General features: G+C 47.7%; 4 protein-coding genes across 5 annotated transcripts; 3 read left to right on the top strand and 1 right to left on the bottom strand.

Annotated features, from left to right (window-relative positions):
- Nucleotides 1-5184: 5184 nt before the first annotated feature.
- On the bottom strand, nucleotides 5185-6920 carry LOC100272434 (putative RING zinc finger domain superfamily protein). The gene has a single exon (NM_001146909.1). The coding sequence runs from the start codon at nucleotides 6691-6693 to the stop codon at nucleotides 5434-5436; it is 1260 nt and encodes a 419-aa protein (NP_001140381.1). The 5' UTR covers nucleotides 6694-6920; the 3' UTR covers nucleotides 5185-5433.
- A 565-nt stretch (nucleotides 6921-7485) lies between these two features.
- On the top strand, nucleotides 7486-11441 carry LOC100273399 (uncharacterized). Its single transcript, NM_001350752.1, has 9 exons — nucleotides 7486-7806; nucleotides 7946-8087; nucleotides 8231-8338; nucleotides 8804-8919; nucleotides 9257-9525; nucleotides 9607-9697; nucleotides 9776-10117; nucleotides 10797-10846; nucleotides 11010-11441. Exons 1-9 carry the CDS (start codon nucleotides 7693-7695, stop codon nucleotides 11191-11193), a joined length of 1416 nt encoding a protein of 471 aa, NP_001337681.1. The 5' UTR covers nucleotides 7486-7692; the 3' UTR covers nucleotides 11194-11441.
- On the top strand, nucleotides 10961-16929 carry LOC110117500 (uncharacterized). The gene is made up of 5 exons (NM_001147836.1): nucleotides 10961-11633; nucleotides 11768-11842; nucleotides 11928-11998; nucleotides 12096-12289; nucleotides 16706-16929. Exons 1-5 carry the CDS (start codon nucleotides 11437-11439, stop codon nucleotides 16781-16783), a joined length of 615 nt encoding a protein of 204 aa, NP_001141308.1. The 5' UTR covers nucleotides 10961-11436; the 3' UTR covers nucleotides 16784-16929.
- On the top strand, nucleotides 16706-19886 carry LOC100272664 (uncharacterized). 2 transcript variants are annotated; one of them, XM_035964623.1, is made up of 6 exons: nucleotides 16706-16831; nucleotides 18291-18606; nucleotides 18753-18839; nucleotides 18929-18996; nucleotides 19117-19310; nucleotides 19569-19886. In XM_035964623.1, exons 2-6 carry the CDS (start codon nucleotides 18407-18409, stop codon nucleotides 19662-19664), a joined length of 645 nt encoding a protein of 214 aa, XP_035820516.1. In that variant the 5' UTR covers nucleotides 16706-16831; nucleotides 18291-18406; the 3' UTR covers nucleotides 19665-19886. The 2 variants fall into 2 exon arrangements, with proteins under 2 accessions (XP_035820516.1, NP_001346595.1); NM_001359666.1 differs by lacking the exon at nucleotides 16706-16831 and having other exon boundaries at nucleotides 18343-18606; nucleotides 19569-19871.
- Nucleotides 19887-26106: the final 6220 nt, after the last annotated feature.

Raw genomic sequence — 26106 nt, 5'->3', positions numbered from 1 at the left:
TGTTGATCAGCCTTACACTTCACATGAACTCCCACCTTTGGTGAGTTCATGCACATTATTCCCCACGACTTGTTGAGCTATGAACGTATGTGAGATCACTCTTGCTGTCTCACCCCCCCCCCCCACAGGAGAAGAACAGGTGGTTCAAGTGGAGCCAATTATCGAGGAGTTCGATTCGATCTAGGTGGTGTCTCCTAGTTGACTTTCTGGCGCCAAGGATAGATTTTAGATCCTGTTATATTTATCTTTTATTTTGTAAGACTTTCGCTATGTAATAAAGTACTCTGATTATATTGTGACATTTATCTCTATACACTCTGTTATTATATATGTTGTCTCCTTTGACGCATGTATGAGATGCACCTGGCTTTATTCTTTAAAACCGAGTGTGACAGGTGCCCAAGTCTTGATTCTTTGCCGAGTGCTATGGCCCTAACACTCGGTAAAGTGACCAATACACACCATTTTTATTTGTTTTACCTATTCCCTCCAAAGACCTTCTTTGTCAAGTGTAACACTAGGTAAAGACCTTTGCCGAGTGCCAGATATTTGACACTCGGCAAAGAATTCTCTTTGCCGAGTGCCGGCCTTCGGCCCTCGGCAAAGGTTGATGGCCGTCAGCTTTAGACGGCCGCTGACGGGCCTTTGCCGAACGCCACCTTTGTCGAGTGTTTGCCACTCTGCAAAAACGTCTTTGCCGAGTGTGTCTCTATGCCGAGTGTCCCGCACTCGGTAAACGAGCTCTTTACCGAGAGCAGGACTTTGTCGAGTGCGGCTCTTGGCAAAGGCTTCTTTGCCGAGTGTCCGATGAAAAGCACACGGCAAAGCGTCTGACACTCGGCAAATGCCCGGATTCTGGTAGTGACTTACACCAGCAAACCTATATGTTAAAATAAACACCTTAAAACCGATACACCTTATAAAAATATCACATAATGGATTACTTGTAACAAAAGTTTAAGCTAAAGTTATTTTTTTGTTATCACTAGTTTATTTTATCCTTACTTATTAACATATGTCTAGCATTTTCATGTTAATGTTAGCTGGTATGAAAAACATGTTGGATACCCAAAATTCGTGTGGGCAAGGGTTTGGATAGATTTTTATATTATCATGTGTATGTGTTTTTAGCGGACGTATTTTTTTTCTTTCTTTCCTCGATATGGATTTAGACAAAAGATACCCAACGGAATTTTATCATTGCCATCTCTACACTACACCCACCCCCAAGACACGGTCCAAGCATATACTAGCGTGCGGGGTCGACCAAGCTCTGACCTTGCACATCAGCGACAAAACGTAACTATAGAGCAAATGGTTCCACCGAAAATCATATCGATTTTTGCAAATCCACCCTTTGTTAACAACCTTCTCCCCCACTCCTCTCATGCCATCGTTGGGCTAGCATAGCTTATTATTCATAAACGAATACCATAAACGATTCCCGGCAGTGGAGGATCAGCAAATTCATAAACGAATACCATACCCCATGTCCATGCATACATACGTCAGCCGCTGAGTTCAGCGTACTTAAGACCATGCCGAGCGGGTCTTGTTGAGTTCAGTTACAAGACGGCAGGGACCGCGCGAGCGGACATGATGTTGACGAAGGCAGCGGCCACCGGGCATGGTGTGACAGCTGAGTATTGATGAGCAAACGGGCCGCCCGGCCTGGCACGATCCGGGCCCGTGCCAGGCACGGCCCAAATAGGCACGGCACGACCAGGCCCACAGGCCGGCCGGGCCGAGCCAGCACAGTTCTGCGTGCCTGGCCAGAGGCCCAGTCACGGCCCTTCGGGCCGTTTTTCGGGCCGTGCTAGCCCGAAAAGCCCTGACCCAAAAGTGGTTCGGGCCAGCCTGAAGCCCGGTAACAAAAAACTCATAATTCACCACAATTTAACTAGAAAACAAAGATCAAACAGAATTCAACATAGTTCAACAAAATATACAGAAATTTTGAGCTGTTAGTGTAATGCCGCCTCATTAAAAACCTTTCTAGGTAAAACTCACACCTCGTGAGAAACCCTAGAAAGGAAAAAAGAGTACGACCAGCTCAGTTTATAAATCAAATGTCAAGTTATTACAATTTACAAGCCAAAGTATCAGGACAGAATACAGATCAAGCCAAAGTATCAGGACAGAATGAGTGAATGACAGATTAAGACAAAGTATCAGGATTCAGGACACATCAAGCCAAAGTGTCAGTAGCACCAGCACCTTCATCCAGCGAGAGGTCCTTGAAGGACTCCTCTAATTCATTGTCCACCACAGCATGTTGTGGCCGCTGTTGGCCTAGCTCCCAATCTTTGATGCACACCAACATCTCCACTGTATCTGAGTTCAAGCGCCGTCGTCGATCCTCAAGAATTCTGCCAGACAAACTAAAAGTAGACTCCAAAGAAGTAGTTGAGGCAGGAACATACATAATGTCTCTAGCCATAATTGAAAGAATTGGATAGGTTAGTTTATGCTCATGCCACCAATTTAAGATATCAAAATCATCCTCATAGGCAACCACATTGTCACTGTCAAGGTAAACAGTTAGCTCACAAATACCATACCATATAAACAGTCAGCATTAATAAAATGAGCAACAACAGTAATGTAGTCTTCCTTGGCATTACCAGACCATATATCAGAAATCAAGCAAATAGAAGACACACCAGGAAAAACATCATCTTTTAAGTTCTTTAACTTTTCATTGTATAGCTTAGCCAAGTCTCTAGCAGTTGTAAACCTAGATACCCTAACATATCTAGGGTTGCGAGCATGTTGAATGTAATTATCCCAAGCATCTGTGTCAGCTATCCCTAAAGGAAGATCAAGTCTAGCAATCAAACGACAAAGCTGAGTCCTAGCCACCTGAGGATCATATTCCCAGTTTCTAAAAGACCCATCAGGGTTCAAAGCTAGTCTAGTTTGAACCATAACAGCATGATCAGACTTCTTTTTACATGATTTCTGGTGCCTAAGTAAATGTCCAGTGCCAGCATTAGAATTAGCACTCAACCGAGCCTTGCAAAATTTGCAAATACCAACAATGCGCACCTTCTTACCATTACGGTTTTCAGTGACTTCAGTGAAGTCATCCCAAACAGCAGATCGATGCTTACCAGTGTTGGAAGAAGTCAATGAATCAAGTTCGTTAGAGCCAGTAGCATCACTAACCGGAACCGGCCCGGCAGCTGTCCCCTCCAGGTTGTCGGCACCATGACTGCTACCGACATCGAATAAGGCAGCAGCAGCATCTCCCATGTCGTCGACGTCATCGGGAAGCTGCCCTAACTCAACGAGCTCGTCGTTGATGGTTCTTGGGTACCGACCATTGTCGCCGTCGTCATCCATGGCCGACCCCCCTCTCAGCACCGTACCTCAACGACCCTGGCGACACCAACACGACCACGGCGTAGTCGGCCGGCGACCTACCAAGCAAGCAACAGAGATTAGGTTTAGGGTTTGTCGGATTGGGGAGGGAGAGCCGGAGAGGGACGTACCTGCCAAGCCGGAGCCCGGAGCCCGGAGACGAGGGTCTAGGGGACGACGACGCGCGACAAGCCGACGACCGACGACGACGAGCGAGGGGATCGGGGAGGGAGAGCCGGAGGGGGTGAGCCGCACAGAACAAGCGTGCAGATGTCGCCGGTGACGGAGATCCGGCAGTGGAGAGCCGATGCGTCACCGGTGAGGTGAGGGAAAGGGGATTAGGGTTACAGATTGGGGAATGGGGACGAGCGGTTGCAAACTCGCGGTGCGTCGTGCGCCTCACTCCAGTGACGAAGACTGGAGAGAGCCAGAGAGGAGATCTCGCCGGTCTATGACGGAGATCCGGCAACGACAGTGGCGACGGTTCGGCGTTGACGGAGAATGGGGAGGGAGCGATGGGCGAACGAGCGGAGCGAATCGCGTGGCGTGGGGACTGAACGGGCGCGCGGGGAGGGGCAGGCAGCTTCATGCGGTTATGCCCCCACACCTGGAACCGGGCCGGCTCCGTGCCTGCTTTTTCTGGCGGGCCGAGCCGTGCCGCCCGGCGGGCGTATCCAGCAGCCCAAGCACGGCTTGGTCTACCGGGCCAGGCTGGCCCGGGCACGAAACCAGACAGGTCGTGCCGTGCTTAGGCCGGGCCAAAAAACCGGGCCTCGTGTCGGGCTGTCGGGCTGCATGCTCATCTATACTGCTGAGCTGAGAGGGAGCTAGACGCTGCCTGCCTGTATTTCATTCATGCCTGTTCTGAGGAAAACCGGAAACGGGCTGAAACTTTTGCGTGACTCTATCCGGCCTGGCACGATGCCACGCTCGAATCGAATCCGAACCATGCGTGCGCACGTTCCAGCTGGGTAGGACGCCGCGCTTGGAAACATCATCACCCACCGCCAAGTGTGGGCGAGGCACTGACTGAGTGACTGAGTAGCCGACCTGACGCTGGCAGTCCGTCGACGGGCTCCAAGCCCGGCAAGCCCACAGGCCAGCAGGACCAGTCGGCCGAAGTTAGTAACGCCTTGGCCTGCGCATATATCATTATTTGCAGAGAAAACAGCCCACAGGTAGGGCCTGCGGGCGGGGTAGGTGACTAGTGACCAGATCAGGTGATGTGTCCGATAATGTCGGCATCTGATTCTGGACCTCTGGAACCTGCCGGCTGTCGATTGTTCTTTTTGTTCTGCTCTGCGGTTCAGCCGTTGCAGCCAGCTTCAATTTCAGATAACAATAGTGGCGGAATAGAGTCAATAGACCTACAGCATAACGATCTTGGCACGCTCGCTCAGGTCGTTCCTTCGACGAGCTCAAAAAAAAAAGGGCTTGACTCGTGAGCCAAACGGAACCTCGAGTTCTTTTTTTCGCTAGGGGGCTTGACTCTGAGCCCCTCTGAGCCGAGCTAAGCCGAACCTCGAGTTTTTTTTTTCGGCCCTAGAGATGCCCATCATCAGACCTGCCTAACCTGCCTAACCAGCTAACCTAAAGCAGACGGGGAGGCGCAGTTTTCTCCAATTATCTCCTCGTGCCGATGCTCCTTTGACAAAACAAACGCAGAGACGGACCGACAGAATGCAATGCCAATGCCAGCTGCCAACAACTTACTCAGGTTTCAGGTAGTCCATGGTCTCACTATTAATTACAACTATAGCACGTGGTTTTGTGTTAATCTCCGTTTAATTTCTCCGAAGGAGAACGAGCCAGAATCAGGCTATCATCAAACGAGCATTCCTGGATCCGATCTGCAGAGAATAACAGGGCTGTACAGTATACATTTCTCGAGTTGCAAACATCCAATTCCTGGATCCGATCATCAACTTCTAACCTCATTTTAGAGATCACAAGCATAAGCTAAGGGCGTACTGATCGCGGCCGTCGATCCAACGACCAGCAGGCAGCAGCAAACGTTATTAGCAGCAGCGAGCAAAATTCGGCTCGAGTACCACCAGAGACCGCCATCACTCACAATGGCAGCACCGAGCTCCGAGCGCGGGAATGGCGCGAGAAGAAGGACCTCGGGACGCCGCTGGGAGCCAGCAGCCAGTCGGTGCTGAGGTTGCTGCGGTGCCCCGAACCCGATGCCTTCGGGCGGGACGGGCACGGGCCCGTCCAGCGCTTCCGCCTCCCACCGATCTGCTCCTCTTCAGGAGCTGCTACTTCCGGCAGCCGGTCTAGCTCCGCGACACTCGCCGCAGTTGACACCGCCACGGCATCCATGGATGCCGCGCGCCGCACGTTACGCGGCAGCGCACACAAGAGTTCTGGCGGCGGCGGCGGCTGTGCGGAGCTGGGTCGCTCTTGCTGGTCCTCTCGTGCGGGCGAAGCGTCTAGGCCGTCGCTCTCCTCTCCTTCGTGATCCGGGGCTGCGTCGCTCGCCGCGCCAACATGATCTGGTCCGCCGTTGGGACTCGCGTCCGGATCAGCTGGCGGCGGGCTGGAGCTGGACTCGCCGCCTCCTCCGGAGTCGGCCGTGACGGCGGGGTCGAGCACGTCGGAGCGGCAGACGGGGCAGTTGACGTGCGCGCGGAGCCAGGTGTCGATGCAGGGGACGTGGAACGCGTGCGCGCACTTGGGCAGCAGGCGCACGAGCTCGCCGTCCTGGAACTCGCCGAGGCAGACGGAGCAGTCAGCCGCGCCCAGGAGCCCCGCCCCGGCGCGGTACCGCGTGGCGGCGATGGAACTGATGGACGCCTCGTCGAGCCCCACGGTCCGGATGTTCCAGACGTGGTGCACCACCCCGCCTGCGCCGTCCCACCCGTGGTCGTGCCCGCCGCCGCCGCCGACGTTCGCCGCGCCCTCGGGGAATGGGATAGGCGGTGCGAGGAGCGCCTGCCGCCTCCGCCGGACCTGCCGGCGCCGCACGGCCACCGAGACGCCGAGCAGGATCAGGCATACGAAGGCGAACACCCCGGCGGCGATGAGCGCGTATTTGACGAGGTGCCGTCGGTCGTGGTCGCCTGCACCGGGTGGGGGCCCGTATCCCTGCGTCCCTCCCTGGTTCCTCCTACCGTTATGCGCGGGAGCAGGCGACGGAGACGGCGACGGCGACAAAACGGGAGGGCACGGTAGATCGCCATAGGGAGGCAGCGATGGGGAAGGGCCAGGGCCGGAATCAGGAGTGCTGGGAACCGGCGGTGGTGTCTGGCAGTCGGCCCACGGGTCACCGCAGGCCCCAGCGCCTGCGCTGTGCAACGGGAAGAGGGCCCGGCGGCGAGGCCTCATGGCCGGCGACCGATGGCGTCAGATCGGCCGCGACGGCGGCATCTGCATCGGGCGCGCGCGGGAGGCGGAGACCAGGCGCTGGAGACGGAGGGGAAAGTGCTGGGAAGGTTGCGGAGAAGCGTGCGCCTTAACGTGAGTGCGTGGACGTTTAGGGCGGTGCGTGCAGGTGCAGCCGTGGACTGGGGAAGGGGATGCCCGCTGGCTCGCCGCAGCTTGGGGCTTTTGGTTGGTGGCCAAGTTGGACTGGGCGCGTAGAAAAACTTGCCCCGCGAGGCCGCCAGCCAGTGAAATAACCTTTCCTTTTTCTTTTCCCTCCCCGTTCGCTTTCGTCCTCCGTTTACCCGGCTGGCTTGGTGACCGCTGCTTGGGGTTGGAGGAGGGACACGATAGGCCTGACGGCACGATGACCGGAAGAGTGACGTTGCTGAGGATATGGTGACCGTGATACCTGTTCAGAGCAGCTTGCCCTGACCAAACAGCAAGCAAACAGCCGCCGACGGCTCTCGTTCGTGTACAGGCAGTCGCTCGCCCTGTGTGGCTGCGCTGTTTTCGAATTTCGACCTTCGCGAGCACCGGAAGCCAACGCTCCCCCCACTACCACTACACACTACACAGAAGCCGCACTGCGCATCAACTCAACGACGTCCGTCCGATTGGGTCAGGTGGTCCACAGGCTTTGAGTAGTTCGCAACGAGAAAGCCTCGTCAGACGGCCTACTTCCAGCCCGCTTTCGCTTTCGCGTGTTCGTTGGGCCAAGAAAATATGTTTCTTCCGGCCCAAACGTCTGCCTCTTCTCGTTCGTTCCTTGTAACCCATCCTGGCGGGGCGGCGGCCGTGCGGCACGGCACGCAGGCGCGTAGCAGCCAGTCAACCGACCGAAGCTCCCGCTCTTCCCTGCGACCGCCGCCGTTCGTGGTGGTAGGCTGGTGGGCGGTGGCCCATCTCTCCTACCGCTGAGTACCAAGCCATAGTCCACCGCCCAACGCCGGTGGCGACCTCATGGCGGCGGTTGTGAGCTGGTACGGGCCACTGATCGACCTCTCGGCGGCCGCCAGCCATGTCGGCGGATTCGTGCAGCTTCTGGCGGTCGTTCGCCGGCTCCTTCCCCACCAGGTAATGCGCAATCCTAAATCCGACATTCAACTTTGCAGTTGCAGCTGCGCTAGCTGGAGAGCGGTTTTTTTTGGGGAGGGGGGGGGGGTGTATTATGTACATGTCCTGAGGAGCAATCTCTTTTTCCCTCCCTTCTTAGGAGCAGAATGCTGCGACCGGAAGGACGTATCAGAGAACCATTGCCGAAGTCGGCGACGATACACGGTCCAGCTTCTCTGTCTCCCTGTGGTCCTCCAAGCATAATTCGACCATAATCGCTGGTGATGTCTTACTGCTGCAAAGTGAGGATCGTAGCCGTCCAGTGCCCCCTTCTGCAGTCACATTATGACCCCTAGGGGAATTCGTCTAGTATCTGCTTGTTTGTGCCGGCACATTTTCTCCTGCTCTCTGCTGCTTACTGTCGGCTTATCATTATTTTGTTCAGATATTAAGATAGTGCAATTTAGAAATGGCCTGGAGGGAAGAGCTTCTCAGATGTCGTCAGTCCAAGTATTGTTGAACTCTAAAGACTTGCTGGACACTGAGCCTGAAGGTATTAATTTGCAGTCTTGCAAATGTTTCTGTTGCTTATTTAAGGATATAATGTTGTGTTTGCAAAGCATTAAGCAAATTATAGCTTAGTTTTCCAATCTCTACCATATAGCGCATATGAAAACATACATTGACTAGTAACAATAAGGACTATCAGGGCAATTTTATTGGTTGAGTGGAGACATCATTCTGCTTATTACTGACAATTATTGATGGCTTCAGGTTGCTGGATTTTTCCCCCTGTATATTGTGTGCTAATTTGTTATTTTATACTTTGTCTGGGTGCCTGGGTTGTTCCCTCTTTGCAAAAACCTTTCCTACCAACTTAATTATCCGAAGTATGGAGCAACTCGATATCAGGCATTCGCTGTACCTATTCTTTTAAGAGTTTCTCAGCAGGAAAATATGCCTTATAAAATATTAGTTTCAGCACTCTGGTTGTAACTTAGCATGTCCTCTCTTATAGGAATATGTGAACTAATAAGCAGTTGCAAAGTCGGGAACGCTACAAAATCAAAGTTAAGAAAAGTGGCAGAATGGATCATACACACTAAATGTGCTCTTGGGGAAAGTCATCATCAGGTAAAAGCTACCAGAATAATCCAAATCAGTTTAACTGGAGTATGGACCTGCACTTGCCTTTTCCACTTACACTTAGGGGCTCAACCGCCGAGTTTTCTCCATCTACACTGGCATTGCCAGTGCTTTATATTTGGCTTCCGTGCTTTGCATCATCTCACCTTGGATTACAATGATTATGAGTGAAGAAAAAAAACACAACTCCAGGCATTGATGATTCTTAGTAGTCGTTCACAATTGAGTAGGAAATAAGTTGAGTATTACAGTCAATTTGCCTTCTCTGTGCCATATAGCATTGAGATACTCTATGTACTAAAACTCGTAAAGTACTATGCTGCAGATGCAGGTGGTGTCTAAGAACTGGAAACTAGCAAAAGAAAATGAATCAGCACATTTTTTGTCTATATCAGAGCTAATCTCTCAGAGAAAGTTATGTAATATAAACATTTATGCATGCATCGGCAAGATGGTTCTAGTGAGTTCTCCGACCTCCCCTTTAAAGGTAAACTTGTCGGTCATCGACAGACGTTCTTTCAAAGAGCACAGTGATATTGTCAGAGATTTGGTTACTGCTGGATGTAAGCTGTGTGGTTCGCCTCTCTATCACAAGTAGGCCTCTTAATACCACGTTGCCATCTGCTTATACATAAGCAATATTGCTCTTCTCATGATGTAATGATGTATATGCAGAAACCTTCATGAGGAAAACACGTTTGCACTTGATTGTCCTAATAACCCAAAATATCTCCATGTTCCTGGTCAGATATACAGGCCATTTCTGGTAAGATTTCCTACAGCCTGAGTTTTTTACTTTTCTAGTTAAGTATATTTGTAAAAACTATCTTATCATCGTATACAGATATATATCTATGACCAATCTGGACAAGTTCCTTTGCTTGTGAGGAATAGAGCTGCGGAGACCTTGTTTGCCAATATCACTGCAGATGATGTATCTGAATGCCACAACAGCCACATGCTGTCAGAAACCTATGAATCGTGTAACCTGAGCACCCCTGGTACGGTAGATGATTGCGGCAACAAAGAGATAGCGAAAAGGAGAAAAACCGAACAGAAGCCTAATTTCTATCTTATTTGGCTTACTCTGATCAAGTGTCTGCTGAGCCAAGGCAGCAACAGTCCCTTCTGCTTCCAGATCTCAGTCAACCCCGAGAAGAATGTTGAGGATGGACGTTTCGAATTGGTTTGTTTGACAATGCCAATACCATGAGATAGCATTTTTTTTCTTATGCAACACATGGTTTAAGCTGAACCAACTCGGTTTTTTTCCTAGAAAAATAGCAAAGTCTCTCTTTTTTTTTCTCCCACAAGAATGTTCCTTGGTCATTCCATTAGTTGAAATCATGCTGACATACTGTCCTGCATAGGAACTTGGTTTGGATGGCAGAGCTATCGGATGTTGACTGGGCATGGATATGATTCAACTTGTACCTAACCATTTGAATACTAACCTTGGAGCCCGCTGAAAGTTAGCATTCGCATATATACAATCTGAAACATGCAGCCAGGACACATGAGTAGCATAGAAGAAAGGGTGATGAGGTACTATAAAATGGTAGAAATCTGAAAGTTCTCTTTTTTCCCCAGAAACAAGTAATTTCTGTGTGCACTGGAAGTTTTTTTTACTTGGATGACAGCATGTCAGCATGATTAGCAGTTGACTGCAGCCTGTAGCAGTGCCCTTAAACTCTGAAGGCTTTCCCAGCACTAAAGCGGCGGATTGCTGTGGTTGAAAGATTTAGCTAACGTCTTGGCATTAAGATTTTCACTCGACCAATGACATGGGGATGCCGGCGTGCATGTGCTAAATTAACATGTTGATATTTAGGTCTCCAGCTGATTTTCATTTTTTTTTTGGTTAGGTATATACGGATCCTTCAACCTTTCAACAACCTCATCCGTTTCAGGCTTCGTACGTACTCCAGACTTCCCAACAACTTTCTATCTTAGTTTAACTCTTTGTCCGCATCTGGTGCTCTTGATATGCCACGGATATGCCCTTTCATTGACGCTATTCCAGTTCTTGCCATTAGCTTGCCTCAGCCACTCTTCCATGAAACTGTAGTTCTTTCTAGATTGCAGGTTCCAAATGAGACACCAGGGAATACTGCGATTGACCTGGCTGAACAGGGTGCTCTGTTCTACGACTGGCCCGTTCCTTTGGCGTGTGTGCTTAGCCTTAGCCAGAGTTGTCATATCAAAACAGGATACTTTTCTTTTTTCTCCTCTGGCGATTTGGATTTTGTGTTCCTAGTTTAACGCGTAACGATTTGTTCAACCTCCTTCCACAGTCAGCCTCTTGTCTCTTCTTTACAAAAAGCAATAAACTACCAGTCAAGGTTAGCTTCTTGTACAAATGGCCGCCTTCATTCTCCTTACAAGAGTAGATTTCAAGGAGGCAACCACATGTTCTCACCACTGCCCCCCCTAAGCAACAGACTCGCTGGATATCACCAAAGAGTAGGTTAAGAAGCAGCTCGAGCCGCCCTTCCTTCGAGTCCCATGGCCGCGCCCGCTTCTTCGGTTACCTCCAGAGGCTTGGCACTCTGTAGTGCCTCCGTGGGTTTTCATCGCCCCCGCGGGAATAATCCGGTGATCAGCCCCGCGTCTTCTCGTCGCCGACGAAGCCTTACTGGTGGATCAACGATGAACTCCTCGGGCATGAACGGTGCCTTCCCTCCTATCAAAGGAAGTACACGGTATTAGACGCATCTCTCTTTCTCAGCTCCTCGATCCTAGGCCGGGTCGTTCACTAGCTAGTTCTCTCCAGACTTGACCTTCTTCTATTCAGTATCTAGCTACTAGCTTCTAAGTCTTTTTTCTTCTTGGTCAGAATCCCCGCAGTTGGTCCTGGCCCTGCCAACAGTCCGTCAGGAGGAAACCTGCCGATACCCAACATGCCTCCATGGTGAGTGAAGAAGAAGAACAGATAATACGCGTTGCTCGTTCATCGTGCAAACGTGTATCAGACTGACTGGTTTAATTCCTCGCAGGGCCAAGTGGCTGGTCGGCGCCGCCATAGTCGTCGCGATACCAATCTACAGGAGGTTCAGAACACTAGAAGGTATATACCTGCGTTTCTGAAATAATCGTCTACTAATGATGCCTGTTTTGACTTTTGATCGCAACTGCGACTTTGTTTCTTTGCGGGCGGGTAGCAGATAAGATAGAGAAGACGGCGGAGGTGGCGATCGAGGTGGTGGACACGGTGGCGGAGGCGGCGGAGAAGGTGGCCGGCGAGGTCGCCGGCGCGTTCCCCGGCAACGAGAGCCTCAGGGAGGCGGCGTCGAGGATCAAGGCGGTCACGGATGAGATCGAGGAGGACGCCGAGAGAGCCGAGGCCCTGATCGAGAAGGTTAGTTAGTTTGATTGGTCACGCGGTCTATTTTGGTTTTGTCAGGAAAAAGAAAAGGAACGAGAGCACGGCAGCACGCTTAGGCTGAGTCCAGTGCACCGCCTCCCTCTCGCCCCTGCCACGTCAGCTCTCGCCTCCACTCTCGCCCCTGCTGCTCCAGTGCATAGGCTGCAGCAGGCTACAGCCTCAGGCTATAGCCACGTCAGCTTTTCTATTTCAGAATTAAGTAATTCACGCGAATTTATTTCAACGCTCAGAAAACACACAACATAATATTTTTTATTGAATTAAAAATTACAAAGTACATAATAATTAAAATAAAATGACATGATAATTAAAATAAAATTACATAACTCTAATCGGACTCCTCGATCTCATCCTCATCTTCCTCCTCTTCACGTTCCGCTTCCGGTTCCTCTTCTTCGTCATCTAGCAGACCAAGTTCTTTTTCGACCATCTTTACGGCCCTGCCATGGGTACGTCTTTCAGCCGGGTCCATATCTCTGGTTGATCGGCCCTTTAGGATGTTCCATTGCTTCAAAAGCTTGGCCTTCACTAATCCACCCCACAAGTTCTTCATTTTGAATGCTTCACTTGTTGATTCGCTGCTCGTGGCTTTCTTCCCTTTCCCCTTCGTCTTTGTCTTTCGCGCAGCCGCCTTTGCCCTATCACGCCCCACTGGTCGGGGCACTTCCTCCTCGGTGTCTTCAGTGCCTCCAGAACTATATTCACCAGAGACTCCGAGTCGGGTTCTCTTATTCGCAGTCGAATCAGATCCACTACCAAGACCATGCTTTGCTGACCACTTGGGCTCGTGGCGAACAACTTGCCACCAATGATGGCGCTTAAATGGATGCCCCATTTTACCCTCGAACCTCGTCATTGCTGCATCCATGACCATTGCATCGTCAGCTCCGCTCTGACGCAACCTTTCTTCTTGGAGGTAGAATCCATTGAACTTGGTCACCTCCCGGTTGTAGGTGACCCAATGATCTTTAAGTTGCTTGGCGGTTCGATGACGGATAGGGTCGGAGGTGGAGTTATATGTTGCCGCTATTTGGCCCCAGAAACTTGATCCACTCTTATTGTTGCCGGAGATGGGATCATTAGAATGCATAAACCAAGCATTAACCTACAATAAAACCTATAATATAAGTAAACTAAAAAAATTAAGATTAAATAAATGAGAAACGATTCACTCACCAGCTTTTCCTCGTCTTCCTTCGTCCACTCTAGCCTCTTTGGACGCTTTTCCTTCGGCACGGGATTTTCCTCAGCTTGGTTTTCAGATCCAACAGATAAAGATGCAACTGGAGGAGGTGCTCCATACGTAGGTGGAGCATATGGATGAGGTGCCCCATACGGAGGTGGAGCATATGGAGCATAAGGAGGTACTCCATACGGAGGTGGAGCATATGAAGGAGGGGCGTATGGAGGTATCTGGAAAGAAGCTTGACTTCCGTCCGCAGCAGGTGGAGGAGGGGCATACGGACGTACCGGGAATGAGGCTTGAATTCCGGCTTGGGAAGTTGGAGGTTGACCATATGAAGACGGTGGATATTGATACAAATGATAGGGATAAGGGTATGGTGGTGGACGCGCAGCCGGAAATAGTGCACGGGGGAGTGAGGCTGAAACATCGGGGCGACGATGTAGTGAAAAAGACTCATCTAACGGAAGGGTTGTAGGTGACCCATCGGACTGCAAGAGATCCGTGAAGGTGTTCAAATCTGGGGACCAACCCGACATTGTGTGAAGAAAGGGGAGTTTGGAAGAGAAAAATGAGATGGAATGGTGTGTGGAATGAGCTCCACCCGGGTAGGGGTATATATAGAGGGATTGGGGATGAAATTTGTGTTTTTTTGCAATTTTTTTCGAATTTTTTGGACTCCAAACGGTCAAAAACGGCTAGTTGCAACGGCTAGCACACGTGGACCAATCAGATCGTGACACGTGGACCAATCAGATCGCGCCACGTCGCTCTCGCCCGCGCTCTCGCCCCGCGCTCTCGCCCCGCCAGTGCCTCGCCTCCCTCTCGCCCGCCTCTCGCCCGGGCGGGCGCTCCAGCGCGGGCGAGAGCGAGGCGATATCGCCCGCTCTCGCCGGGCGCCAGCGCCATCGCCCGGCGCCGGCCTCTCGCCCGCCTATCGCCCGCGCTGCCGCCCGCACTGGCACCAGCCTTAGGCTGAGTCCAGTGCACAGCCTCTCTCTCGCTCCTGTCACGTCAGCTCTCGTCTCCACTCTCGCCCCTGCTGCCCCAGTGCACAGGCTGCAGCAGGCTACAGCCTCCACGTCAGCTTTTCTATTTCAGAATTAAGTAATTCACGCGGATTTATTTCAACGCTCAGAAAACACACAACATAATATTTTTTATTGAATTAAAAATTACAAAGTACATAATAATTAAAATAAAATAACATGATAATTAAAATAAAATTACATAACTCTAATCGGACTCCTCAATCTCATCCTCATCTTCCTCCTCTTCACGTTCCGCTTCTGGTTCCTCTTCTTCGTCATCTAGCAGACAAAGTATATAGAGGGATTGGGGATGAAATTTGTGATTTTTTGCAATTTTTTTCGAATTTTTTGGACTCCAAACGGTCAAACAACGGCTAGTTGCAACGGCTAGCACACGTGGACCAATCATATCGCGACACGTGGACCAATCAGATCGCGTCACGTCGCTCTCGCCCCGCCAGTGCCTCGCCTCCCTCTCGCCCGCCTCTCGCCCGGGCGGGCGCTCCAACGCGGGCGAGAGCGAGGCGATACCGCCCGCTCTCGCCGGACACGAGCGCCATCGCCCGCCTCTCGCCCGCACTGCCGCCCGCACTGCCACCAGCCTTAGGGCTGACAATGGGCCTCAAATTTTACACTATAAAACTTAAAGATCGAATCGAATTAGGATCGGATTTTGTTTATATTTATTTTTGAACTAGAAATAATTTAGTACCCTAACAAATTGTAAAGAGTCATTTGGATCGCGATCGATTACCACCCGGCACGCTAGGATTTTGGTGGTTACGGCGGGCTTCAATTCGTCCAGGGTCGCTTGTTGCTAGTTTGCTACTGTATACTGCGTTAAAAGCTCGTGGCTTGCAAGTCACTGCGCGCCAGCTACTTTTGCTTCGCTCGATTGATGATGCTGTGGAGCTGGAGATACGTGCTGGTCTAACCGATCTGGTTCGGTTGCCTGCCTGGGACTGGGACTAGTGTTGTGAGAGAGTGGCTAGCACGTACGTTTTCGGTTGGGCTTTTACTCTTACTATACCAGGAAGTGCAATGGATGGTGGTACTATAAAACTGTATTTATACTGGACAACTTGGTACAAAGACAGATCACAGAGTAGGAAGGAGTGGGGCCGGGGGTCGCTCGACTTTGTTTGGCATCGTTTTCATTTTATTTTTATTTTTTTTGCTGGCTCACCAAACCAATCCGTCAAGTTTCCATTATGTACTAGTATTATTGTTATATACGAAGTTGTTGTTTCGTCTATAAGTTGTGATGAAACAATTTGCTTGTGTTACACACTCGGTTTAATAATTAGAAGCCGGATGAGAGTGACCGCCGCCGCCGCCGCTGCTTACCTGGTTCATTGTCTGTCTTGCGAGTTGCATTGCCAACTCGTGTTCCTTGCTTTTTTGTTTGTTTGTTTGTTAGTTGGAGACTTGGAGGTAGGTACTGGGTACGTCAGTACGTGCTGACCTGCACTAGTCTAATACCTATAGCGTTGTGATAGTGACTTCCTGCCGCATGTGAAGCGCCAATTAAAGAGCCTAGGTTGCATGGTGCCAATTAAGGACAGCTAGCTACTGAAATAGGTTAAAAAAATTAAGTTGGAGTTGTTTGGTTGGTTGTATTCATATTCACCTCAATCCATGTTTTAGAGTGGTTGACACGAATATTAGTTAATTTTTTTTTACTTTAATCCACTCTAATAAATACAAATTAATGTGATTATAATTATAGCCACACAAATCCTTAGCGAAGCTACGACGCGTGAAGTTTTTATAATATATAAACGGAATAGCTTTATAAGCATGGTGAATAGCTGGTAGGAGCATTGAGTAGCTAGGAGAGCTAGCTAGAAGCTGTTTTGACCTATTTTTTGATATGTTCAGTTGGTTACCAACAATTTCTGGGTAGCCACGATTCCGTAGCCCATCGTGTAATTTATTTAGGGCTTATTTGTTTTACTCTCAATCCATATGGATTGGGTAGGATTGAATGAGTTTCAAACTCGAACAAGTTAAAAAATTTCATAATTTTTTTAATCCCATCGAATTCACCTAGGATAGAAATAATCGAACAATACCTACTGACGAAAATATGTGGACCTTAGACTATATCTATACGTGGTTATTTCATTTGTATTCATAGAGATGATAACTATTGTGATCGCTTGCATTGATCAGGTTGACGAGATAAAGGAACAAGTTGATTCAATCGTCGATCCCTTAATCGACAAGGTTGTCAAGGATAAAGAAACCTAGAGAGAAGGAACCAAGGAGGAGGCAATGACATGATGTAGATTATTGAAGGTATAAAGATTGGTTAAGCGGTGCCGCGGTGGTAACCGGAAGAAAATACCTACCGCATGTAAACAAATCACTAAATATAAATCTAAGAAGTTTTCGAGAAAAAGCTATTCTCTAACAGTTATATAATACATGTTCTTAAATTTACTTACTTCTTATAAAACTCAATTCCTTCCCTACATATATCAACAAAGTTGAGACTCCCTAAATGCTAAGTCCATCGTAAAAAGCAAACTTCAACCTCTGTTTCACGTCATCCTACCATCCTATTAACCATAATTCTACCTCCAGCGTCAGACTAACTCCAGCAGATCATCCAAAGTTTATCCATAAGCATTGTTTTGCATTGTTCTGCATTATATACTTCACTGTTCGCAAAGTGAAATTTGAATATAGGTATAGATAAGCTGCTAAAGATAGTCTGCCGTCACCATTAAACAACCTCTTATATCGAGGCAGCGTCTGAGCATCTCATGTGCTGTCGTCGCAACCGTCTTTGTTTTCGGACAACTCCAACCTTCAAAGATATCGGAGAATGTTGTTGATACTGATTTCTATCCTAGTTTAATTAAAAACAGAACGAAAGCTAACATCTATATTTTTTGTTGACAGACAACTTAAAAAATTAGCAACCAATAAATATAGAATTATTAAAGCATAAATATTTTTACTTCAAATTATTTTAGCGACTTCCTAAGTTTTATTTCAGGGTGCTAAACTATAGTAGATGCTCATAAAGAAAAATAGAGGAAAATACGGAAGCAACATGGCGCGTCTAAATATCATCTCGGGTTATCCATCCATAATAATGGCAACACAAAAAAAAAGCCCGAGGAGAAAGCCTCTCAGGGCTAATTAGAAAACTCAAGTCACCTTCGAAATCGAAGGGGATTGGAGAGGAAATTAGTTCATTTCCAACTCAATTCTCTCAAATCCCAAAGGATATTTAAAGTTTCCAAAGTAGTCCTCATGGTTGATGAATAACCCTGTTCGGCTTGCTAAACTTTACTTAAATTTGAACTACTTATAATTTTTCCAGTAGAAGTTCTTATGAATTGTTGTTCATATATTTGATGTCAAAACAGATGTTAAATTCATAGAACACTATAAAAACAGGGGCAAAATCATATGGGAAAACTAGACTTCCTAGATGAAATATCACCGTTAGCAAAATAACAAAGTTAAAAAAAATGAGAGAGAAATCGCAATTAAGCTTTAAAAACATATGCAAGAATACAATACAAGAGCCCGTGTTTTTTTTGTTGGCAGCGAGAGCTTTTATTGTACTAGCGCCACCGGTTCTAGTTCCCGCGTGCTTATCTCTATTGCCTCGTGCTCTTTTTCTGTACAAATGGACACATCTGACGACTGACCACGTTCTCCTTCAGCATACTGCTAGTTGGCTCACAGAGATAGATCTGACAGTTTTTCATATTTTTTTTCTTATTTCTGTTTTTTAAAGAGAGAGGTCTCACGGCACGGCACGGCATCGGCATCGGCTACATAGAAGAAGACAGCAACACAAGCTTAGTCGTCCTCGTCCCCCCAATCTTCAGCCCTTGTTCATCAACAAACCACATGGCCGCGCTCGGTCCTGCTTCTGTTACCTCCACGGGCTTGGCGCTGCACACCCCTGCGATTCCTCATCGTCGGCGTCGCCACGGGAATGCAGTGGCCTGTGCGTCGTCGTCTCAACACCAGCGAAGCCTTAATGGCTTGGCGATGAGTTCTTCAGGCACGAACAATGCCTTGCCCATCAAAGGAATTACCACTACACGGTAAAAAACGCCTCCCTTTCCTACAGAGCTCCTCGTGTACAGATCCAAGCAAGTCTTTTCCAGACCTCAGTAGCAGCCTTCAGCTTGCATCCGCACAGCGGCTTGCCGGCTTTGTGTGCAAAGTTTCACTTGTTGTTCTGGTTCAGGGTTCCTGCAGTCGGTCGTTCGGTCCCTGCAGCGAATCCGTCGCCGTCAGGAGGGAACAACCTCCCGGTGCCCAAGATTCCTCCGTGGTGAGCGAAGAACACAGCTGACACTTGCGTCGTTGCTTGTTTCTGAATGTATCTGATCGATGGATTTTTTCTTCTCGCTCCTCGATCAGGGTCAAGTGGGTGGCTGGCGCCGTCATATTTGCAGTGCCCATGTACAGGAGGTTCAGAGCTTTAGAAGGTAAACAGATATCGATCGATCGATGGATCGCGTATTCATCGGTTCGCGAGACCATTTCCTACTACAGTACAGCACATAGCGCGTGCCGTCATGTTTTTGATCGCGGTGCGCGCATGACAGACAAGATAGAGAAGACGGCGGAGGTGGCGATCGAGGTGATCGACAAGGTGGCGGAGGCGACGGAGAAGGTCGCCGGCGAGGTCGCCGACGAGTTCCCCGGCAACGAGAGCATCAAGGAAGCAGCCTCCAGGATCAAGAAGGTCATGCACGTGGTCGAGGAAGACGCCGACAAGGCTGAGGCCCTGATCGAGAAGGTTGGTTTAGTTACGTACGCAAGCTAGTCTATTATTGCCAGTAGTAGTTGCTAATATAATATTTTGGATGCTGAGACTGACTGACAGCATCTTCATGAGATCTGACCGTAAAGAAGTGGATGGCTCTATAACCAGCCTTATTAGATCTATGATCTATCTAAATAATGGATGGCCCTGAACCGTAGAAAACGTCTCATCTTTATTACACATACAAACATAAAGAGGATAACTGTTGTTGTGCTCGCTTACCATGAGCAGGTCGACGAGATAAAGAAAGATGTGGATTCGATTGTCGATCCTATAATCGGCAAGGTTGCCAAGGATAAATCGCGGAGAATGAACCAAAAAGGATGACAGCAGTCGGTGAATTGAAAGGAGCGCAAACATTGCTCGGACGGAAAGGGAAGCAACAGGACGCGTCTCGTTTCGTCTCATGTTTATCTCGTGCCATGGCTTCCTACGTACAAACAGGAGATGAGGCATATGATGGTGTAAAACACTCTTTTATATTGTAGATTGTACTAAGAGAGAAGTTCGAAATAAGAGATGAGATAAGATGAGAGATGTCATGAATAAGTTGTTGCACTACCGGAATAAACGAACTAAATCTACCAGCTATAGAAAACACTGTTATAATTGTCCCCAAAACGGTACATGTAGGTCTATATAGTGTAGAAACATAGCATAAAAAATTTAGTTGGCAAAATAAAAAAAATAAAAATATTCTTTGCCGAGTGCCAAAAAAAGGCACTCGGTAAAGACGTCTTTGCCGAGTGTCAACGCTCGGCCCTCGGCAAAGGTTAACGACCGTCAGTTTTAGATGGCCGCTGACGGCCCTTTGCCGAGCGCCACCTTCGCCGAGTGTTCTGCACTCGGCAAAGAAGTCTTTGCCGAGCGTATTTCTGTGCCGAGAGTCCTACACTCGGTAAACGAGCTCGTTACCGGGAGCAGGACTTTGCCGAGTGCGGCTCTCGACAAAGGCTTCTTTGCCGAGTGTCCGACAAAAGCACTCGGTAAAGCTCCTGACACTTGACAAAGGCTCAAATTCTGGTAGTGTTGGAGGCATCCTAAAAACTTGTATGATAATCAGAGGAAGAAATTCTCCTAACGACATGAGTAAAACATATGTCTGAATTTAACATTGCGGTTATTTTAAAGACAGAGAGAATTGGGATAGATGATCAATCGGACGGCCTAGTCCGACACAACACACCTATTATTGTACTCGTGGTCCCGAGCCTAAGGACCTACCTTGGCTTTAGGCCTTTAGCTATAGTAGCCTACTATGTTAGAAGGCTTGATCTCATATCCCTAAAATTGTAAGACAATTCCAACCATCATTATACATTAGAATGACATAAAATCTATGCATTAGGTGTCCTATGACGCCCTATATTTTGGGGGGCATTCGTTTAACGGTATATTCGATTGGCTTTAATTCGTACCGACTTTTATTATTTCTATAGTGTTTTTATCTCTATGGATTGCAGTTACAGCAGTCCAAACAAGTGACTTTAATTTGAAACGAACAACCTAAATCTTCTCTTGGTCGTCTAAGGCTCCTATTGGCCCCTCGGATCTCTAAGGCATCAACATATATACTAAAGAATATAATTGGCCAATGTTCCAATGGAAGGATGACCCCAAAGGGACGACACTATGCTCAAAGTCTACTCTGGATGGCAATATGTGTTGACAATTTGGATAAGTCTCCCATACATCACATTACATATGATGTACGATGTTATAGTCTGTCTAACAAGCATACCGTTGCCATGACATAGACAACAGACATACTTAAGACCACTACCTGTTACATATCATCATCCCTATAGCCACGCTTGGTCGCACCAAAGTACCAAGAATTATTGTATAAGTATAGATTGCTACACTGGTTATCAACTATATCATGCTTGATAGTTGAGAGCACCTAGAAGGGGGGTGAATAGGTGATCCTGTAAAAACTTAAACTTAAAGCCACAAAAACTTGATTAAGCGTTAGCACAATAAGGCCAAGTGGCTAGAGAGGAGTTCTTGCAAAACACAACAACCACAAGAGGATCAACACAGATAGACACAGTGGTTTATCCCGTGGTTCGGCCAAGTACAAAACTTGCCTACTCCACGTTGTGGCGTCCCAACGGACGAGGGTTGCAATCAACCCCTCTCAAGCGGTCCAAAGACCCACTTGAATACCACGATGTTTTGCTTTGCTTTACTATATCCCGCTCGCGAGGAATCTCCACAACTTGGAGTCTCTCGCCCTTACACTTTGATGTTCACAAAGAAGCACGGAGTAAGGGAGGGATGAGCAACGCACACAAGACACAAAATCAGAGCGACAACACGCACACAAGTCGCAACAAGAGCTCACAACACAACCCGACGAGTTCACAACTCAAATAGAGCTCTAGTTGCTCTCACAAAGAATCAAATGCGCGGAATCGAAGTCTTGGTGCTTATGAATGCTTAGAGTATGCTTTGTGTGTTCCTCCATGCGCCTAGGGGTCCCTTTTATAGCCCCAAGGCAGCTAGGAGCCGTTGAGAGCATTCCAGGAAGGCAATTCTTGCCTTCAGTCGCCTGGCGCACCGGACAGTTCGGTGCACCACCAGACAGTCCGGTGCAGATTTCTTTCCTTCTTTGGCGAAGCCGACCATTGAAGATTCAGAGCCGTTGGCGCACCGGACACTGTCCAGTGCACACCGGACAGTCCGGTGCCCCCTTCTAGCCGTTGGCCCAGCCACGTGCCCCGCGCAGATCGCGTGGCCGACCGTTGGCCCGGCCGACCGTTGGATCACCGGACAGTCCGGTGCACCACCGGACAGTCCGGTGAATTATAGTCGTACGCCGTTAATCATCTCCCGAGAGCGACGAGTTCGCCTGTGAATGGCTCACCGGACAGTCCGGTGCACCACCAGACAGTCCGGTAATTTATAGTCGTACACCGCCGTCGAAGTCCCGAGAACAGCAAGTTCGCCAGAGCCAGCCTGGCGCACCGGACACTGTCCAGTGCACCACCGGACAGTCCGGTGCACCCAGACTGAGCAGACTTCGACTGAAAGAAGCTATCTCTTTTCCAATTTGATTTTTCCTGTTTCCAGCACTTAGACACAATACATTAGTTCTCAAAACAATGTACTAAGTATAGAAACATACCTTTAGACTAGATTTGCACTTTGTCCATCAATTGGCATATATTTTCACTTAAGCACTTGTGTTGGCACTCAATCACCAAAATACTTAGAAATGGCCCAAGGGCACATTTCCCTTTCAATCTCCTCCTTTTTGGTGATTTATGCCAACACAACAAAAAGCAACTACAAGAAGTGCAACATCAATACAAATGAGAACTCAAAATTGTTTTGATTCATATTTGGCATATATGGATCATTATTTGCCACCACTTGGTTTTGTTTTTGCAAATCAACCTCAATCTCCTATCTCTAATTCAAACACAATTGTAGAGACATAAAGAGAGTTGTTCCAAGAGAAATTGATCAAAGATTTCAAAAACTCCCCCTTTTTCCCATAATCAACCATTCTCCCCACAAGAGGCCAACTTTTGACAAGAGATACAATAAGAGAGTTTTGACAACCCAAAAGCTCTATTCTACTATTTTCAATATTTCTCAAGTGGTATTTCTCAAGTGGTAGCTGATCCAATTATTGCTTTGGCCTTATTTTCTCCCCCTTTGGCATCAAGCACCAAAACGGGATCAATCTTGGCCCTTTGACCCCATTGCCTCACCAAAATCTTCAAATAAGAGTACAAAGGCAATACGGATATTGAGATGGACTTGGAGTGAGTTACCCTCTCATCGGAGTGCAGTGGAAGTCTTTCATGGTCCAAGTCCACCTTTCCCTTTCAATCCACCTTTGAGACATCAAGCAAACTCAAGCACACGGTTAGTCTCAAAGGGTCAAGTTGTAGCACATCTCCACCTAAATATGTGCATCACGTTGTAACACCCTAAAGTTCAATCTTGTGGAATTAAGGAAAATTTTCCCAAGGGTTTTCAATCAAAACACCTTTCCTTAATAATATTCATAATTTCAAAGTTACTACCCCAAAATTAATATAATTTTTTCTAGATAAATTAAAGTATTCTTGGGTTGAAATTATGTATATAAGAATTATGATCAAAACTATTTCTTAATATATAATCTACAACATAAATTATATTTCACTAAAATTCATAAGATATGAACTATTTTCTATTTTATGAATGGAATCATGTATAAAATAGTTAAAACAAATATATAGCAAATAATAGTAATAATATAAAGTTTTTCATTTATGTTGGTGTTCTAATCGGAATTTAAATTTGAGTTTGGTTTGAATTTGAAAATAGAATAAGAAAATAGAAAAAAAAACGCCAGAACTAGCTCAGGCCGATTCCCACTCCCTTGGCCCAACTACCCCTTCTGGCCGGCCCATTTATCTCCTATTTCACGCCGCGCCTGCCTTTCCATCACTGTTCGGTGGGGCCCACTCGTCAAGCTTATCCCATCCTCAACAACCCGCTCGGCGTCCCAGGATTTCCGAGCTCCATGACTCAACCACCCGCGCGAATCCCGCGCTCAGCTGCAACCGCTTGCTGGGATTTCGATCGGAAGCTGACCATCGCGCACCCGGGTGACTATATAACCCAAGCCTTGTTGCTTTGTGGAGCAAGGACCGCCATGTGCGCAACATCGAAGAAGCAGAGAGAGCGAGAAAGGAGTCACCGAACCGAGCCACCTCGGCGCTAGGATTGTTGGAGAGCGCCATGGTTGCTGGGCATCCTGTACGTGTTTGCGATGTGCTTGGGTCTCTCCAATCGGTGGTCGTCGAACCCAGGACTGCTCCCGACTCACTTCTCCACGGTACGGTTCATCCTCCTCCTCTTCAAATCAAGATCCGTTCTCCCCTCTGCGATATGATATGTAACGTGGGGAGTTTCTAGTGAGGGGATTAGGCGCGAAGCGGGCTCGGGATCTGCGGTCCAGTTAACCTTTGCGGCGCGCTGGCATAGGAATGGCGGGCACACCATCGGCTGTGCGCCTGGTGTCGCGCCAGGGAAGAAGACGGCAACCTGCTTCCGTAGTGTGCTGTAGGAAGAAGACGCTGTGTCCAGCCATTGATCGGCCAATGGACGGGCAGATTTGATCCTAGACGTAGAGTCTCTCGCGTGCGATCAGAACCCTCCGATCGGGATCTGGTGGCTGGAATCAGGGCGCGCTTCAATAAAACCCTAGACCATTGATCCTTGATCGGACGACCCACATTACGCACCGGTTCGCCTATAGCCTGATCTAATCACGACCGCGGAACTCAGATCCAACGGCCTGTATTAGATCATACCCCTTCGGTCTGGCCATATTTCAAAAGAACCCCTACAGATTTAGAAATTCAACCCGCAGTCCACCGCGGGGTAAATCTGAGTCTAGGGAATACTTGCGCACCAGCCCCTGTCTTTTACAGAATTTAATGCTCAGTCCAGAGAACAGAAAATCCAAAGAATTCATTTAGAAAATACATTTTTGTGTGAAAATAATTATAGGAACTTAAGTAATTCCTAGAAAATACATTCTAACTCCTTTTTAGTCCATTCCAGTTCCTATAATTTTGTAATATTATGGTTTATCATCTAGTACTACTGTTTTCACATGAATGTCACCATAAAATTTATATCCTATTAAATCTTGTACAAAACACATAAAATCTTTAGAAATTCATAACTTAAAATCTATAACTCCGATTTGATCCGTCCAAGTTGCGTTAGTACCGTATAAATATCTACTACGTAGTAACGACATTTATTATAACATGTATCATTCTTTTATGATTAGATCTTTATTTAACTTATGTTGGTTAGTTTTGTTAATCTGCTTATTAATGTAGTAGAAGATGATCTATGATCAATTTATGACTTATATTAAAGTTGAGATAATTATTTATAAAATAACCTATCATATGATTTATACTAACCAAATAGTTTGCCAGTTAAATCACATAGATCTTTTATAAACCCTAACTCCTTCACCTTAACTCCGATCTTAGTGGTTCTCGAACCCGCGATCTCGTAACTTCGCGTAGATTATTATCACGCAGTTTATTCTTATGTTTGGTGTGATGTTAATTTTGCCTATACCATGTTTGTCTATATTGCTACGTTTAGCAGTGAGGTTACGAGTCATCTGAAGATCACCCTGGTACCTGGAATCTCAAGTCTCAGGCAAGTTGTGCCCTTGATCACTTCTTTTTACCTACTCATGTTCTGATTAATCATAATGATCTGCATAGGTCAATTTTGATGGGACCCAATAGGTTACCCTAGTTTGATTATCTTTATACCTTGTTTACCACTGAACTTTTTGGGTAGTGCTTGCTAGTGCTTTATGTGGTTTTGGGTATGAAGATACATTATTCATGATCACACTTTTATTATCTGTTTATTATTACTGTTCATGATAAGATCATTATGTTAATTGGAACATGGAGCGACCACCCGGGAAAACAGTGCTACCACAAGGGTTTAATGGGACGCCCTTGGCTGATTAATTAGGAAAGCTAGTGGAAGACTACCTTACCCGAAAGGGGCAAGGGCAATAGGGGAGTGGTCAGTGTAGGGAGGCCCTCGGGAGGATTTTGCTGCGATGGCGGTCCTGCAAGGGATTCCTGCATTGGAACTTCCTATAAACTGTAGCGGGTTTTCTGAAGCTAGTGGAACTTTGTAAAGGCCTCGTAGTGTTACCCTGCCTCGCCTCCTCGGTAGAGGTGTATGGGAAGTCGCGATCCCTTGGCAGATGGGT

This window comes from Zea mays, chromosome 2, assembly GCF_902167145.1.
Source record: "Zea mays cultivar B73 chromosome 2, Zm-B73-REFERENCE-NAM-5.0, whole genome shotgun sequence".
Classification (NCBI taxonomy): Eukaryota; Viridiplantae; Streptophyta; class Magnoliopsida; order Poales; family Poaceae; genus Zea; species Zea mays.
This window is presented reverse-complemented; position numbering and strand designations above follow the sequence as displayed.

What these genes read in the sequence shown, in the direction of transcription:
- LOC100272434 (NM_001146909.1), bottom strand. Translation starts at nt 6,693, where the DNA reads ATGAGGCCTCGCCGCCGGGCCCTCTTCCCGTTGCACAGCGCAGGCGCT.
- LOC100273399 (NM_001350752.1), top strand. Translation starts at nt 7,693, where the DNA reads ATGGCGGCGGTTGTGAGCTGGTACGGGCCACTGATCGACCTCTCGGCG. An exon ending in TTGGGGAAAGTCATCATCAG is followed by an intron (nt 8,920 to 9,256) that starts GTAAAAGCTACC and finishes ACTATGCTGCAG; the next exon opens with ATGCAGGTGGTGTCTAAGAA. An exon ending in AGGATGGACGTTTCGAATTG is followed by an intron (nt 10,118 to 10,796) that starts GTTTGTTTGACA and finishes TTTTTTGGTTAG; the next exon opens with GTATATACGGATCCTTCAAC.
- LOC110117500 (NM_001147836.1), top strand. Translation starts at nt 11,437, where the DNA reads ATGGCCGCGCCCGCTTCTTCGGTTACCTCCAGAGGCTTGGCACTCTGT. An exon ending in GAGGTTCAGAACACTAGAAG is followed by an intron (nt 11,999 to 12,095) that starts GTATATACCTGC and finishes GGCGGGTAGCAG; the next exon opens with ATAAGATAGAGAAGACGGCG. An exon ending in CCGAGGCCCTGATCGAGAAG is followed by an intron (nt 12,290 to 16,705) that starts GTTAGTTAGTTT and finishes TGCATTGATCAG; the next exon opens with GTTGACGAGATAAAGGAACA.
- LOC100272664 (XM_035964623.1), top strand. Translation starts at nt 18,407, where the DNA reads ATGGCCGCGCTCGGTCCTGCTTCTGTTACCTCCACGGGCTTGGCGCTG. An exon ending in AAAGGAATTACCACTACACG is followed by an intron (nt 18,607 to 18,752) that starts GTAAAAAACGCC and finishes GTTCTGGTTCAG; the next exon opens with GGTTCCTGCAGTCGGTCGTT. An exon ending in CTGAGGCCCTGATCGAGAAG is followed by an intron (nt 19,311 to 19,568) that starts GTTGGTTTAGTT and finishes TACCATGAGCAG; the next exon opens with GTCGACGAGATAAAGAAAGA.